Source organism: Numenius arquata, chromosome 1, assembly GCF_964106895.1.
Source record: "Numenius arquata chromosome 1, bNumArq3.hap1.1, whole genome shotgun sequence".
Taxonomy (NCBI): Eukaryota; Metazoa; Chordata; class Aves; order Charadriiformes; family Scolopacidae; genus Numenius; species Numenius arquata.
This window is the reverse complement of record NC_133576.1, coordinates 7638913-7654057: the sequence shown is the minus strand read 5'-3', so window position 1 is coordinate 7654057 and position 15145 is coordinate 7638913. Positions and strand designations below refer to the sequence as shown.

General features: G+C 40.5%; 1 protein-coding gene across 1 annotated transcript in view; it reads left to right on the top strand.

Moving 5' to 3' along the window:
• PRR5 (proline rich 5) overlaps positions 1–15145 on the top strand; it is a 62295-nt gene that overhangs the window by 14419 nt on the left and 32731 nt on the right. The window contains exons 3-6 of the mRNA XM_074168677.1: positions 2400–2448; positions 3124–3181; positions 7511–7602; positions 9810–9950. Of these exons, the coding sequence (XP_074024778.1) occupies positions 2400–2448; positions 3124–3181; positions 7511–7602; positions 9810–9950 (340 nt within the window). The remainder of the gene's footprint in view (positions 1–2399; positions 2449–3123; positions 3182–7510; positions 7603–9809; positions 9951–15145) is intronic.

Below are 15145 nucleotides of genomic sequence, written 5' to 3'. Positions count from 1 at the left end.
GAGCAAGATGCATTCATTGTGCCGTCAGTTCATCTTCCACCCTTTAAGCAGAGATGCTAATGTAGCCATAGTGCTGCTTGGTGTGATGCAGTCCAGTGCATATAATTAACTACAAGCTGGTTGTTTAGTTCACTCACAGCTGAAAAAATGGAAATGTGGTGGGATTTTGTTTTATCAGAGGGGCAGTTATTGGATAAGTAGAAGATCATTTTGTATTTCCTCCCCTAAATGCCAGGAATTATCAGTAAAACCTAATATATGAAAAGAGAACGTATTTGCAAATCACCTGTTCAAGACTATGAGGAATCCAGGACTAGACTTCAAAGAGCTGCTAGCTTGAGGAGAAGGTAGGAAATTAAGCAAAACCTGTCGGCATAAAGTATCAGTATTTTTTTGAAACAGTGGCATAAAGAGATATCTGGGAATAAATTGTCTCTGCCAGAGGAGAATTCAAAACTGCAATTTTCTTGTTATTTTAACTTAAAAAATGGTTTATCTGTCCATGTTCAAAGTAGGAAAAACCTTTAGCGCTATTGCTTGTGATCCAGAAAACAGTCACAGCACTTGGACAGTAAATTCCTACTTTCAGCGAGTGTGGCACGATTTAGCTATAGCATCCTTGTACTCATTGATGTACCCTTAAGGCATTAAGAATTTAACAATCTTTGGGAGAGGTGGGTTTTAACCCCTGTCAAGGGCTTTCAGTGCGTACCATTGAGGATGGAGTCTCAGGGCACTGGAAGGACTGTCCTCTCCCATATGTTGCAAAAGCATGCCAAGGGGGGTAATCATACAATGGCCATTCATGGCAAGGACAGACCTATGGCTAAATGCCTATGAGCTGCCTTTGAAAATTTTTGTCTGCAGATAGTTTGTCTGAATTAATCAGATTTCTAGCTCAAAAGGATTTTGACGCTTAGGAGTGTCTAAAAAGCCCCTTCCTTTTGTATATTTTCTATTTCATTTATGCCTAGAGTGTTTCCACAGGGTGGTATGAGGTCAGCATAGATATGTGCTTAAGGATAAATAAATAAGAGATTGTATTTCGGCCTCCTAAAGATTGACCTGCTCCTCCTTTCCCTGGTCTTTCAGAAGATCCCAAGAGGCTGGGCTGAAGCATGCGGTGTTAAAAGCATCGGATCCAACTTGCAAATTTTTGCATGGAGCGTAGGGATATGCTGGATTTCTTAAACCGGATGTGTATTTGTTTACTAGATAAATAATTTTATTAATTAGTTATTTGTTAGTTAAAGACATAACCCAAAGGGACAGATAATGACATGCTACCGAGTGTATAATTTACGCAATTGCCCTAACTGAAGTGGGCATTCAGATTTTAAGTCGAGTTTGACCTCATTTTTTCATGTGACCTGAGGTGGTCACACTGGGACGGGTTGTCAAAAGAGCTCATGGCTTTCAGGCCAGATTTGCAAATGTTCTGAAAACCCAGCTGGAACTACATTTTTATAAGGTCCAAGCTCTCATTTATGCATCCAAACAGCGACCTGAGTGCAGAGAAATACATTTAGCATCCAACATGTGAGACTTAAATGACATAGAGCTCTTTGGAAATGTACTGAGTTTTATCCACGTACAAATGTTGGGCTTGCGGGTTGGGTTGAATTCAGTTTCTGAATTTGAGGGTTGTTTGTGGGAAATTTTTTGCATGTGAGTTTGGTTTGCTCTCTGAGATTGTATTGTAGGATTTAGTGTAAAGGAATCATGAAAGGCAGAGCTAAACTGTTAAATTCCAACCTGCTTTTTCACTGAAACTGTATGAAACTAAAGCTGTCCTGCATCTCCTGACAGGAGGATCACAACCCTTTCAATTAGAACTGGCCACGTTTCATGCCTGCAAAAAAACCTGTAGAATATCATCCTGCTTCAGGTTTCTCTCTTAAGTATTTTGTAATGGCTTGGGGTTTTTTTACATTACGGAGGACAGAGATGATTTGGCTCTGAACTCGTCAGCCAAGTCACATGCCCTGTTTATGGCTCAGATGCACAGATGAGCAGAGAGCACTTGGAGTTCTCCCACGTCTGCAACGCCAGGAGCCAGTGAAGCCCTGGCACAGCAGGAGCACAACTCCAGCATTTTTAAAAGGGTTAGATGTAGGATTGAAAGCATCCTCTTTTTGTCGAATCTCAATTTCCTTTCATGTGTATTTGTGCAACTGAGCCATCTAAAAGCACAGCGGGTATTTTTCAACACACAGAAATGCTGCCTGGGAGTCTTTGTATTGTTGACCCTGTTTGTTCTATTTGTAGTTAGGCATTATTGACAGGCTCTGTGCTGATATGAAAATATTTTGCTATTAATGACTTCCCCTTTTCCGTGCAGTGCACAGTTAATATGATTTGCTGATTACACAGATCTTTTCTTGTTCTTTTTAATACAGGCAATTATTGAAAACAGAACTGGGATCCTTTTTCACTGAATATCTACAGGTAGGCATGTGTTTTCTTTCATTTAAATCAGATTTCATTATATGCTACTTAGTAAAATCATTTCACTCACTCTAAATGTTGATCTGGAGGCCCTTGAAACCATTCAGAGAAGTCCACTGACTTCTCTGTGTTCTGTCATTTTACGGACTAATGAGATTTGGATTTTATATATAGTTAGATAGTGAAAGCCCAAGACGTGGAATAGATTTGTGCAGTCACTATGTTTCTGTATGACATTGCTGTCTTTCAGTAGGCTTCAGACATTCTCTTTTAACTTAAAATTTAAGATCCTGAGTAAACCATTTAAGTTCATTTTATTATAGTTAATAGGAAAGACATTTAGCAGTAAGTACGTGCTGTCTATTGAAGCAGTGTTCTTTCTGCTTCTCTAAGGCAGAGTACGTGCTTTGTGGGTCAGCCATTTGAAGTCTGAGAAGCACTTTGTACCACACAGAATACATGCTGTATCCTGAAAGCAGTAGGTGATTATACCATCATTTGACAAGTGTCCCAAGTGATTTAAGCAAGATGGACGCAGGAGGAGTCCTTTGATGACCGATCATTAAAATAAAAGACCCCTTGTATTGTCAAAAGTTAAGAATGAACAAATTGTGAAATACGTTGGCTGTAGGGAAGTACAGAGTTGAATAACGGTAGCCTGTATTTTATTTACAGAATCAGCTGCTCACAAAAGGCATGGTGATCCTAAGGGACAAGATCCGGTTTTATGAAGGTAACTTTGATTTTAGCATGGCTGTCTATGTCTGTCACAGGAGTTTCAGCAAATGCATTCTGGAGGCAGTGTGATGCTTTCCCTATCTTCCCAGACTATGAATTAGTTTGTATCAATTCATTCCTGCAGTCTCTTCTGTCCTGCCTTGGTGTTCCCATTGGCTTTCATCAAGGAGAGGTGATTGCCTAGAGCAGCAGTGAGGGAATAAAGGAAAGTTTACGTCCAGCATGGACACTTCCTTCTCCTGTAATTTTAGCCTGCTCAGTATTAAAGAAAAGTGGAAAAAATAGAGTGAGATAATTTAATAAACAAAGAACTAATCACTAAGATCCCAGTTAGTTGAAGTGTCTGGCTAAATCCAAAATAATATAACGCTGTAGGTTGTTTTAAGAGTTATTTTGGATTCATGCTTACATAAATGAGGTCAGACACTGTCTCTTTTTTTACAGTCAAGGCACCATTTGTCTGTCGGCACCTTCTGGAGGTGGCACCTTCTGGAAATAAACATCAAGGATAACCTCCGCCAGCTGTGTCATTTTACAGTCACCCTCATTTTGTGTCCTATGCTATTGTGCAGCACTTAGATGTGCTGTTAAATATGCTGGTTTGTCCTAGATGTAGGCATACAAGTTGCACCAGGGGAGGTTTAGATTGCATATTAGGAAAAATTTCTACACTGAAAGGGTTGTGAAGCATTGGAAGAGGCTGCCCAGGGAAGTGGTTGAGTCACCATCCCTGGAGGTGTTTAGAAGACATGTAGATGTGGTGCTTAGGGACATGGTTTAGCGCTGGACTTGGCAGTATTAGGGTTTCAGTTGGACTAGATGATTTTAAAGGTCTTTTCCAACCTAAATGACTCTACAATTCTCTATGTCATCAGAGAGTGAAATGATTTCAGAAAATCTTCAAGAATTATTGCCCACGTAAACAGTCTGAAGATCTTTGGGGACTTCTGAGGCAATTTTAAAGAAATTAGTCTTTCCTTTTCCAAAGCTGCAGTCATATCACTTAGTCTAAACATACTGTTTAAGCAGTAGCCTGGAGACAACTGTTTCCATTAGCTTCAGCTATCTATAAATCCTAAATGTGACCTTTCATTACTGGCAGTACAGTTCATCAAATTAAGATAGTGCTATGGGACCCAGCTTTTCTGATGAAAAGACAATAACCCTGAGCACCGCTAAAAGAGAATGAATTTCATATTAAAAAAATACCCCCCAAAAAGTACACAAACTCATCTAAGGTGAATACAGAATTCCTCAGTTATATAAAATAACAGCTTGGAGAGCACAAGGGGAGCTCTAAGGATCTTGAGACTTTCATAGCTGCTTTATAAATCACAAAGGAAGTTGGTTTTTAAGTATCAAATCAGCAAATTAGATGCAGAGACCTACCAAAGGCCAGCCCCTTTTTCTTCTGGTTTTGCTAGCTTGAAAATCAATAATATTTTCGCTGATCTTTAAGATCGAAGCTGAGATGAAAAATTGACATGAGAGATCACTAAATGACTTGCAAATGTAGGAGCATGTTTAGCAAATACAAAATTTCAGCAAGCTGTTAAGTTCATTTTGGTTTTGAAAGTGATGTGTCATTTTGTGGTTGCCCCAGAAATGCTGGTAAGGTGAGAAGTAAATCAGTCATCTTTTTTCCCAAGTCCTTCCTCGGAAATGTCAACTCACTAAAACTGGCAAGTTTCAGGAGGGTAGCTGTAATTTACGGATCTCATTCAGAGGCAGAGGTCTTTCTGACAGACTTCCTACAAGCTTTCTGTCAGCTTGCCTGGGGAGCTGCTGATGGGTGTGAGTTTTCAAGGCTGGAATTTGGGTTTTCTGGCAGCAGAGTCAGCATCCATCCTGTAGTCAGTGACCCCATGGCTCCCAAAACACCTGAGACAAAGTTGGGAGCACGGAAATCTTGGGAGCTCCCATTCTGAGCAGGGCTCCCTTCCTGGGTCTGCAGCAGCAGCAGCAGTCCTGCCCTCAAATCTTAGCTTGTCCTACATCCCATGGCTTGAGTTTTCCTATTCAGCTGGTGTTGAAGTTTTCAAAAGAGAAAAAAGATCACTTCAGATCACGCTTTGGAGGGTTTTTGTCTGGCAGGAGGTTTTGAAAAGATTTTTTATTCTTCTATTTCTTTCAGTAGTTTCAATTAACTTCTAGAAGCACTGAGAAAAATACTATATGTATTTTTATGTCATACAAAATCAACTATATTGTGCTTCATTAAAATGAGCATCATTTAGAGTAACCCAGCTACCTGGAATCTGGCAAACACTTGTTGTAAATGTAGGGATCTTTGCCTGACAGTAAAACAAACATATTCTTGAAAGGACACAGAAGTCACTTTCCTCCATGTGAGAGATGCACGTCATCAACAAACTGTAGGAATTCGTCCACAGCCCCCAGTAAAAGGCCTGCCTGGCGAAAGGCAGTTAATTCCGCAGCCTTTCTGAGCTGTTGTACAGAAATCCATCACTTCACAAACCAAGCTGCCCGCAAGATGAGTGTGTGACAGTAAAGGCATGTTTATCTCAACAGGGTGATTTGACTTCATACAATTCTAGCCTCGAGATTTGAAAAGGAACAATGTTCAGCACCCACATCTGGAGCCACATTTGTAAGGGCTGAGTTTCCACTTAACCTCAACTTGTGGGCAATTAACGTATTTAACTCTTTTTAAAACTCTGCCCTCAAGGAAGTGGTTGGGCTTCTCCTTCATGATCGGATTTCTATCTTTGAAACACTTTAGTGTTTCAGACATTAGTATATGGAGGTTATAATGCAGCACTATTTATTATTGTTGTTATCACTGCTACAGTTGCTAGGAATTTTTGACCTGGTTCCCGGCCATGTTTCACTAGAACTAATGCAAGATAATCTTTTTTAAAATTGAAACAGAACACCCTTTTCAGTCTTGTGCACGAGCGTGTAGGACAGCAAGAATTCCTGCCTGGTGGTGCAGAAACGAAGACCTTGGCATGGTTCACAAGCCAGCAGCTGCAGTATAGCGTGATGATCCACACTTGTCACTGAAAGCACTTAAAGTCATCAACCCAGGAATAATTCAGGAGTTGCAGATGGGCCAGAGCTGGTGCTATTTGTCATGTGCTCAAAAATACAGGGAGATGAAGTATCCCATAATTAAGATTGGCACTTGCTATCTTGGAGTGTAGATGTTTTCATGCAGAGTTTCTTTGTGATGTATGTGTAATTCTGGGCAAAATGTTCCCTGGCAGGGTCCCTAAGTAATGCTGTAATACCAAAATTAAGAATAGTATCTGATTCCGACACCAGTAGTAATATTGATTGATTGTGATTGAATTTGCTTCCTGATAAGTCATATTGTCTTGTCTGAATGCCTCATAATCATTGATGTATTTATCTCCATAATACTTGCTGGTGGAAGTGCAGTGGCATTGCTCTTCCTTCACAGTTGGGTTAGGGACACAGGGATGCTAAAGAGCTTGCCCAAGGTCACGCAGGCCATTTTGCAGAACACGGATTTGAAGCCAGCATCCAGCTATTGAGCCAGACTTCCTCTCCAGTAGGTCTCGGCTCCTGCGTTTGCCTCTGTGTTTTATGAAATCTTCTGTGAGGAACTGCATGCCCAACTTGGTTGTAGGCCCTGGCCAGAGCTTCTCTGATCTCTGCTGGGGAGGCTTCCAGGTGGCTGCAGCTGGGGGGGAATAGAGAGGGAGGTCCTCCTGTCTGTGAGGACCATGGGGAACCCACGTCATAGCAGGTTTTGACTGCATCTTTTGAAAGTTACAGTAAAAAGTAGAACCACAACCCATTCTCTTTTTTGGTAGATCTTGCGTGAGGTTTTCTATGTAAGTGGAGATACAGGGAAGCTAAGGGATCAGTCTGAGAGGGACGCTTTGTGGAGGATCTCCACACAGCACAGTTTGCTCTGCTCCCTTCCAGCTTAGAGGGCAGAGAGGAACATGGTGGGGAGGAATATTTCTTACAGGAATGTTTCCACATTTAACCTGCTGTGTCTTCCTCCTACTGCTCTCCTTCGCAGTCTTGTCCAGTAGGTATTACTGCAAGAAGAGGAGGAGGTAATCTGAGCTATTACTCTTTATTCTTGATGGGGTTTTTCTGAGTAAGCTTTAACCTCAAAGTCTCCGAGTTTGCTAAGAACATTAGATGTGTCATCTGAAAAGAGACAAATACCGGATGATCCAATACAGTGAAAGGAATACTAATTCTATACGATTAGTAGTAGCTGTTTGTATGATTCACCGTTGTTGTTTCCTGTGTGTTTTAGTCGTTGCAGTTAGCTGGTTACAACCTAAACAGTTCATTAGTTTGTTTTTTGTTTTTTCAGGGCAGAAACTACTGGATACCTTAGCTGAAACTTGGGATTTTTTCTTCAGTGATGTCCTGCCCATGCTTCAGGCTATTTTCTATCCTGTGCAGGTGAAAAATTACTCTTGTTACTATAGAATCTTGAAAAACTGGAAAAAGCAACTTTACTGGTTCATCAACAGGTTGATGCAATCCTTAACTCTCTCTCCTTGGGCTAACCTCCCAGTGCAGGAGGGAGTTGTTGTATACTATGTTTTGTATAGTCACGTCATGCAAATATGTTACTTATGCAAACAGCGGTTTGAAGTGCTTGGGTGAAAAAGATGAAGGGAAACTTTGAAAACAGGAGCAGAGTACAGGGAGAATGGTTAGTCCTGTCACACTAAACTCACACTAAAAGTCAAAAAAGGTTATGAATAATAAACTGAAATATGCACGCATTGAAATAAGTGGAGTTGTGTTGACTTAGATATATACATTTCCTTCTCTGTGATGTGAATTCATCTCTGAAGTATCTCCACTCTTGAACAGGAATTGTATTTCTGAGGTCAAGTTCTATGCTACTATAAATGAACAGTAATATTCGTGAAGTTAGACCAGTTTACATGGGCACAGCATTTGACTCCATTAATTTTCAATCCACAATAGGTACTTGATCTGATCTGGATGAGGCTCACTCTTCTAACTTAGTGATGGCCACAGAGTTGTTCATCACTTAAGTCCCACGGCAATCTGTAGCAGATAGGTACAAGGGACCTTCTGGAGTTGCTCTTAGATGCCTATAGATATTAGTGAGAGTTTGGTGCCTAAACATATTTGGGGAAACTTTGGAAACTTTCTCCCATTTTTCCAAGTGGGACTTCACGCCTAAAATGATTGTCCGAATGTTATCAATATTATCATTTGCATCTGCAGTTAATTACAGGCATGAAATCTGAATCCAGTGGAAAAGCTGCAACTTTACACAGAATTTGATTCTGAAGGAGAAGAGCTGTAAAAACTTACAGGGCTACTTTACCCATTGACTTGTGTCTTACCAGTAGAAACTTTCAAACAATAGACATAATATGGTATTAAAAGCATATTTCTAAGTGCATCCAAGGCATTTGGTAACCTAGATATATAGGTAGACTCTCAACCTCGTTGTCCATACCGACTTGACTAGATTAGAACTTGGATGTTTTTGAAAATTGCACTAAATACTCCTTTGCACATTTATTTTCCTGAGGCCTTTGAAAATAACTTAGCAACACAAGTCTCCTCACCTTTGAGGTGAAAAAAATGGCTTGAATTTTCAAAGGAGCCTGGAGGGGGTAAGAACCCTAAGTTCCATGTAATTTCAAATAGATGTAGGGGCCTGATGTTCTAAGGATACTTCCAAAAGGCCAGCCGGTGCTTATGTGCTCTTGTCAATTCTATTCATTAGCAACTGAAGCAGATTTGGCCTTCTTTACTTCAGTACAAATAACTAACAAAGTGAAAAGGCACGGGTGGGGTGGGGTCAGGCTTCTTTATTCTAAACTAAGGTAAGTCAATACCAGTTGAATATCAGACCTTCCAGCAGGGTTAATATTTGGCTGGCAGCAAACAGAACTGCAGATAAGAATATATATGTACAGCCATATATACCCAAGGAACAAGCCTTGATGGTGGCAATGGGAACCGTTTTACAACTCCTCATTGGGTATAAGCCAAGTGGTGTTAATCTCTGCAGGCAGAGCCAGCATTGTGTTCTTCAGATGAGGTTTTTTTTCAATCAGAAGTGATGCTTGGAATGCAAAAAGATGCCTTTGAAAATGCAATATGAAACTTCAGCTCTGCTTCTACCTTATAGTGACGTTTTCTAAACTGTAGAGAAAAGGAGGATCCATGGGTGGGCTGAGTCAGGATTCCCACCATATTTGAAGAGAGTATCCAGCCAGTACTCAAAATCTTGAGAAATAATGGAAATTCAACCCCTTTTCAACCCTGCTTTTTTTTTTTTTTTTTTTCTTAACATCTGATACATTTCATTATTGGTAAAATACAAAATGTTCATATATAGTCTGTGTTCAAGTACAATCCCCAACACCCACCCCAACCTCATCATCTTCATAGACAGTCAGACTCAGTCATTGTCTGCAGCATTCATTACTGCCAAATCAAATTCACTGTGCAGACTTGTAGGCTGCACTGTGTCCTTTGTTATGTTTCCTCAGCTTTTCATTCAGGTTTACCATTCTTGTAATCCCTCAGTGGAGGAAGGAATTTTGACAGAGGATTTTGAAACTCATTTTCACACTGTTCATAATCCATCTTGCTTTGCTTCTGTTTCTAAGGGGAAGGAGCCCTCAGTTCGGCAGCTGGCTCTTCTGCACTTTAGGAATATAATTACCCTCAACATTAAATTGGAAGATGCATTATCACGTTCCAGAGCCAGAGTTCCACCTTCTATTATTCAGATGCTGTTAATACTCCAGGTAAATTGGTTACTTTTCTCAGGCTGTTTTCCTTTTCTGTCTTTCTGTACTGTATTGCTGAAGTCTTTTTAAGCAGCTTGTGATTATGCTCATTCATTGAAAACTTCTGACTCAGAATGTCAGAGCTTCTGTGCAATTAAATTTTGTCCTAATATCTAAACGTAGAGACTGTAGAGGTTCAGATTTCATGCATTGAGATCCAGAGGGTCTGAGAGTAAAGACTTATTTTGAAATACAAAGTTTTGCAAGCAGACCAGTGTGTGTGGTAATAAATTACTTCCATGAAATGCTGTGTGTTGCTGCATTAGCAGTTCTGGATATGAAGCTTCACATTTGGAGTAGGCAACACAGTGAATATGCAATTTATCATTGAATGATGGTCATATTTTGTCACTGGAACCAGATTCTCTCAAAGCTGTTGATACAAAAACTTTAAGACCAGATAGATACTTTGCCTTCAATGTTAGATTATTTTATTTTTTTTAGTAGCAGTGAGGAGAAACAAAAAGAGGAATACCAGGAAAAGGGCAAATTTAAGATTTTTTTTTGCTTAATTAAAGTAAAGCCTGAGTTTGTGTTGAGAAAAAGGGGGGTGAGGCAGAAGGGAGGGAGAGAGCCAGGAGTGGGTTCTTAGGGAGTGAGGAAGTTGAGATTTTCCTGGCTGGTGATTTTTTTAATAAACAGATAGATTTACAGAAAATGAAAGGATATAGTTTCTCACACTTAAAATGATTCTTTGCTCTTCATCACCATAAGGATTAGTTCTGTGTCTGAAATTGTTTTAAACAGCAGGATAATCTAGTGATGAAAATGGAGCAATGAGTAAGATTCTCTCTGCTAGGTAAAGAAATGGTATTTCCCCCCTGCTATCGCAGTGTACATTTGTTGGAATGTATAATGGTACATTTAACCTACTTTTCTCAGAAAGAGAATTATGTGATAGGACTGCCTGCTTGCCCCTTGTCTCCCTTCTTCCTAACCTCCAACTTGCCAGATGCTTCTTGAAACTGCTGGCTGATTATGGCACAATGACAGTGATATCGGAGATATTGAGATTCCTGGGAGTTTTGTGGAAATTAGCATCCAGAGAGAGGAGAGGAGCTTCAGGGAAAAACTGAAGCATGGGCTTAACTGCATAATGAGACATCAAAGAATTAATGTAATTGAGCTGTGAACCCAGCTGTGTTAATAGACACCAGAGATTCCACATCAGAGAGTACCATCACAAAAACCTTTAATCACAGGAAGGTTGTCTATCCGGCCTCTTCCCTTCTTAGATGCGAGGTAAGCTGTCCGTTCTAAACCAGGCTTCAGCAGTGTCGTTGCAAACATATCTGCTAGCTTTTTTTTTGTGGTTTCTTCTTTAAAAAGTCTGTGTTGGCTATGGGTAAGATCCGGCTTCAAATAAATTCAGTGGTGAGCTGGGAACTGGAAAACATACTGATTTAGAAAGTTCATAGGAGGTGATGTGGAGTCATTTGCCAGGATTAGCGCTACAAGAAGCAGTTTCTTTGCAAATCTGTTTTCTTTCAACAACCGGAGGTGTTAGCAAGGTGGTTGCCTGTTTAGGATAAAAGGCCAAACCCATTCTCATTGCAAAGCTGTTGATGGAAATCAGTAATGAAGTGAGAGGGAGTTTGTCCCTGGGCGTTTATTTCTGCATATGTTACCTACAGTTGTGTGGTAGGGTCCTTTCACAGCAATAGCTCAGCCAAACTTGTGGTTTAAAATCTAATGGAAATTACAGGAAAAGGTCAGAAGAGGATCTGGGAATGAGATATTTACATGCTAAGCACTATTAGTCAATAATTGGATTTCAGAGCAAAGGCTTTTTCCCAAACTCAAATGTCACATGAAACAAAAGCAAATTTTATACATTTATTGCATAATAATGGAATTTCCTTGATTTAGATTAACTCAACATGTGAATAGGGCTGGAAGAGAGATGACAATTGAGCTGTCCAAAGAACAGATGGTGGGCTTGTGTGCATGGATTTCCCAGCCAGAGAGACGATGCCTTGGTGTGGACATTGTCTAATCCCTATTTCTGTCTACTGTGGTTATCTCTTCTGTAACAAACTTGGTGACACTGGAGCAGACTCCCATGGCTGCAAGGTGAGTCTAGTGATGCCGACCCTGGACCAAGTGTTGAACCTGGCGCTAAGTTTCCCCATTTCTGACCTTGACGGCCTCGTGCAGCTGAGTTACGTAATTAAGGTAGTAGGTCATGTTCTTCAAGACAGCAGCTGTTATGTCAGCTGAAGGCCACAGGTTGACAAAGGCCCATACTGACATGCAGCAGTCTGTCCTGTTAGACTGGATTAAAGTGGCAGAGATTTGGTAACTAACGCAAGGTGCATCTGATACTGCTCATGTATTAGCTTGACAGGGTGTAGGGGAAGAGCTTGTGTCAGATTGTCAGGAGAAGACATTTTCTATATGGAGAGGAGGGAAGCTTTTTAAAGAGGGAATGGAAGGTGCAGCAATCCTTGGACTTTATTCAGGAGGTAGGTGCTGATTCAGCAAAGCTCAGTAAGCCCACGTTTTACCTGAGCGTGAGGTCACTCACATGCTGAAGCCAATGAAGCTGTTTCATTGACCTCTGTGAAATTACTGACCTATTGCAAGTTGCACTCATTCCTTGCTTGCTCAGCTGTCCATGCTCTGGCAAGGAGAATAAAACAGTCCCTGCCAAAGACCTGAATAAAAAGGCCTGAAATGAAGTTGCACCCCTTACTTCATTGTTGGTTGATTGTTTCTCCTTTGCATCAAATCTTCTTTCCTGTCCTCAGTAAACTATTTGCTATATGTATGCCTACCAGCCATGCATTTAATACCCTAGCACGTGATACAGCACCCACACCACTCCTCTGGTATACAGTGACGTGACAGAGGATATACATTGGGACAGAAGGGGTCACCAACCTGACACATACCCGGAGAGCCAAATACCTCATTTTTTTTTTGTGTTAAAAACATCAAAGGCTAAAAACAAAACAAAACAAAAAGGTGGCGGGAGGGGGAATCTTCTATCTACTCTATGCAGTCCCTTTTTGGAGGAAAGAAGAATTTCCTTTTCTGGGATAAAGCTGTTACAGGTATTGTAATAGCAGATTGTATATCTGAAGCTTTGTTTTAAGATACTCTCCATTTAAAGGATCAGAAATTAGTCCTTAGGTTAATTATTAGACTTAGGTTCTCCGATCCAGTAAATCCACTTCTCACCAGTGCTATTACCTAGTCTAATTACAAACCAATGTTCTATCGGGAAAGCAGAACTAGGGGAAAGAGTGATATTCCCATGCTGTTGAAGTCAGTGGGAGTTTTATCATGGCTTGGAAGAAGGGCCTTATACCACTCGAACTTTCGGTTGCCAGCATAGCCTGACCCAGTTACAAAGCACAAACTGAAATGTTAATCCTTTGTGGCTGCTTACAGGCAACATAAGCTAAAGTGCCTCCAGGATGCTCCTGTTTAAGATGCAGGGCCTTCAACAGCAGAGTCATGATAGAGGGAAGTAAAAGAACTAAAACTGCTTTTGAGCACAGAGAGATGCACAGGAGCTCACGTAATTACACTGAGTTGTCAGTCTCGCCTCGATGACCTTTCTCTTTGGGTGAAATTAGGAAGCTGGAGGTAGAAAGATAAACAGAAGGAGAGGTTAGAGAAGAATTTTCTCCTTTATGCTCTGTGAACCAAAGAGAGTAGAACTACCACTGGAGGATAAACAATCTGAATTATTTCCCAAAGTGTACTGTCAAAGACGCCCTTTGCCACTGAAATGGGAACATCTTATCTCCAGGTATCTCTCCTGAGGTCTGAGAAAGTTGGAAAAGAAGAATTACAGAGTGTTTATCTACATCTTTGAGTTAACATCAGTGTAATTTGAGTTCACAGAATCTCTGTGGGTGACCCGAGGTATTTAAAAACTGTAGAAAAGCGCAGCACAATATCTCTCATGCTGAGGGATGGGGCCTCACTAAACATAAGCTCTGAAGAGAAAAATAAAACCTGTGGTTTCCTTTTTGGCTTCTCTGAGCTTCATTTGAACTCCCTTGCCCGTTGTCTTTGTCTGTAAAGGAAGACAAAATAAATACCTAAAGCTGCCCAGTGGGACCTATTTGTTATCTCTGGAAAGTTCGTAAATGTAGGTTCAGGTCCTTGCACTTTAAAGGGGTGGAAAAACACATTGCAAGAGCTGAAAGCAAAATGTAGAGTGCTGTTTTTCCATCACAGCAGCCACCCAGCAAACCAAAGACAGTGTGTAGTGGTTGAAAACAAAATACCCTTTGCTATCAGAAAACTGCAGGGTCCTACCTGTGGAACAGCAGATTTGCTGTAACACTACAATGTGTGTCAACTGTGGTCAATTATGGCCATAGGGTTTAGAATTCGGTGGCTGCTTTTGAGAGTTTGTCTTGCAAAGTCTTTCAGACCTGAAGCACAGGTTGAACAAAGTGGTGTGGGTGTGAGGTTTCAACATGCTTTTAATTTCTCTTTACCTTTTTCTGAATTCCTGGTTTATAAGACACAAAATGCAGAAAGCAATAAATAAATGTATTGTAGACCTTACTTAAATATAAATCACCATATCAAAAGGCCTGTGCTTCCCCTGGGTTGTGCACAAATGTGTTTTCTTCCTTCCTGGGGAAAGGGTGGCTTGTCTGTGTCATTTGCATCAGCCCCATAGGCACGTAAGGGTTCAGGTATGAGATCTTACAGCCGGGAAACTGCCTGACACAAAGGGAAGAGTCCTCCATTGCTTTGTGTTGACATACATGAAACTGAGAATGTGACCCTCAAGAATATTTTGTAGAAGCAGTGCTCGCTTGTAAGTAATATCCTCTTGTCTTATTTATTGTCTATATCAGCAAGTGCACTTTTCAGTAATTAAATTGACACAGGTTTGTTATCCTGGAATGAATCTGTCTTGCCGTGATTTTTAACAAGACATAGCATTCCTTTGTTGTAGGAAAAAGATCCTTTTGAAAGAAAATCTTGACCTTTTCAGTAGAGGAATACTTGTCATATTTGATTTTTAATTTCTTCATGTGGTTTTTATTATTGCACTAGTTTTCTGATGCTGGGAATCATTTCTGCATGGAAGCAGCAAAAATGCTAGAACTATTTCATCTACATCTTGGGGTATTGCCTCAAGCAGGTTGGGATGTGCTGTGTTAATGAGACAAGAAGCT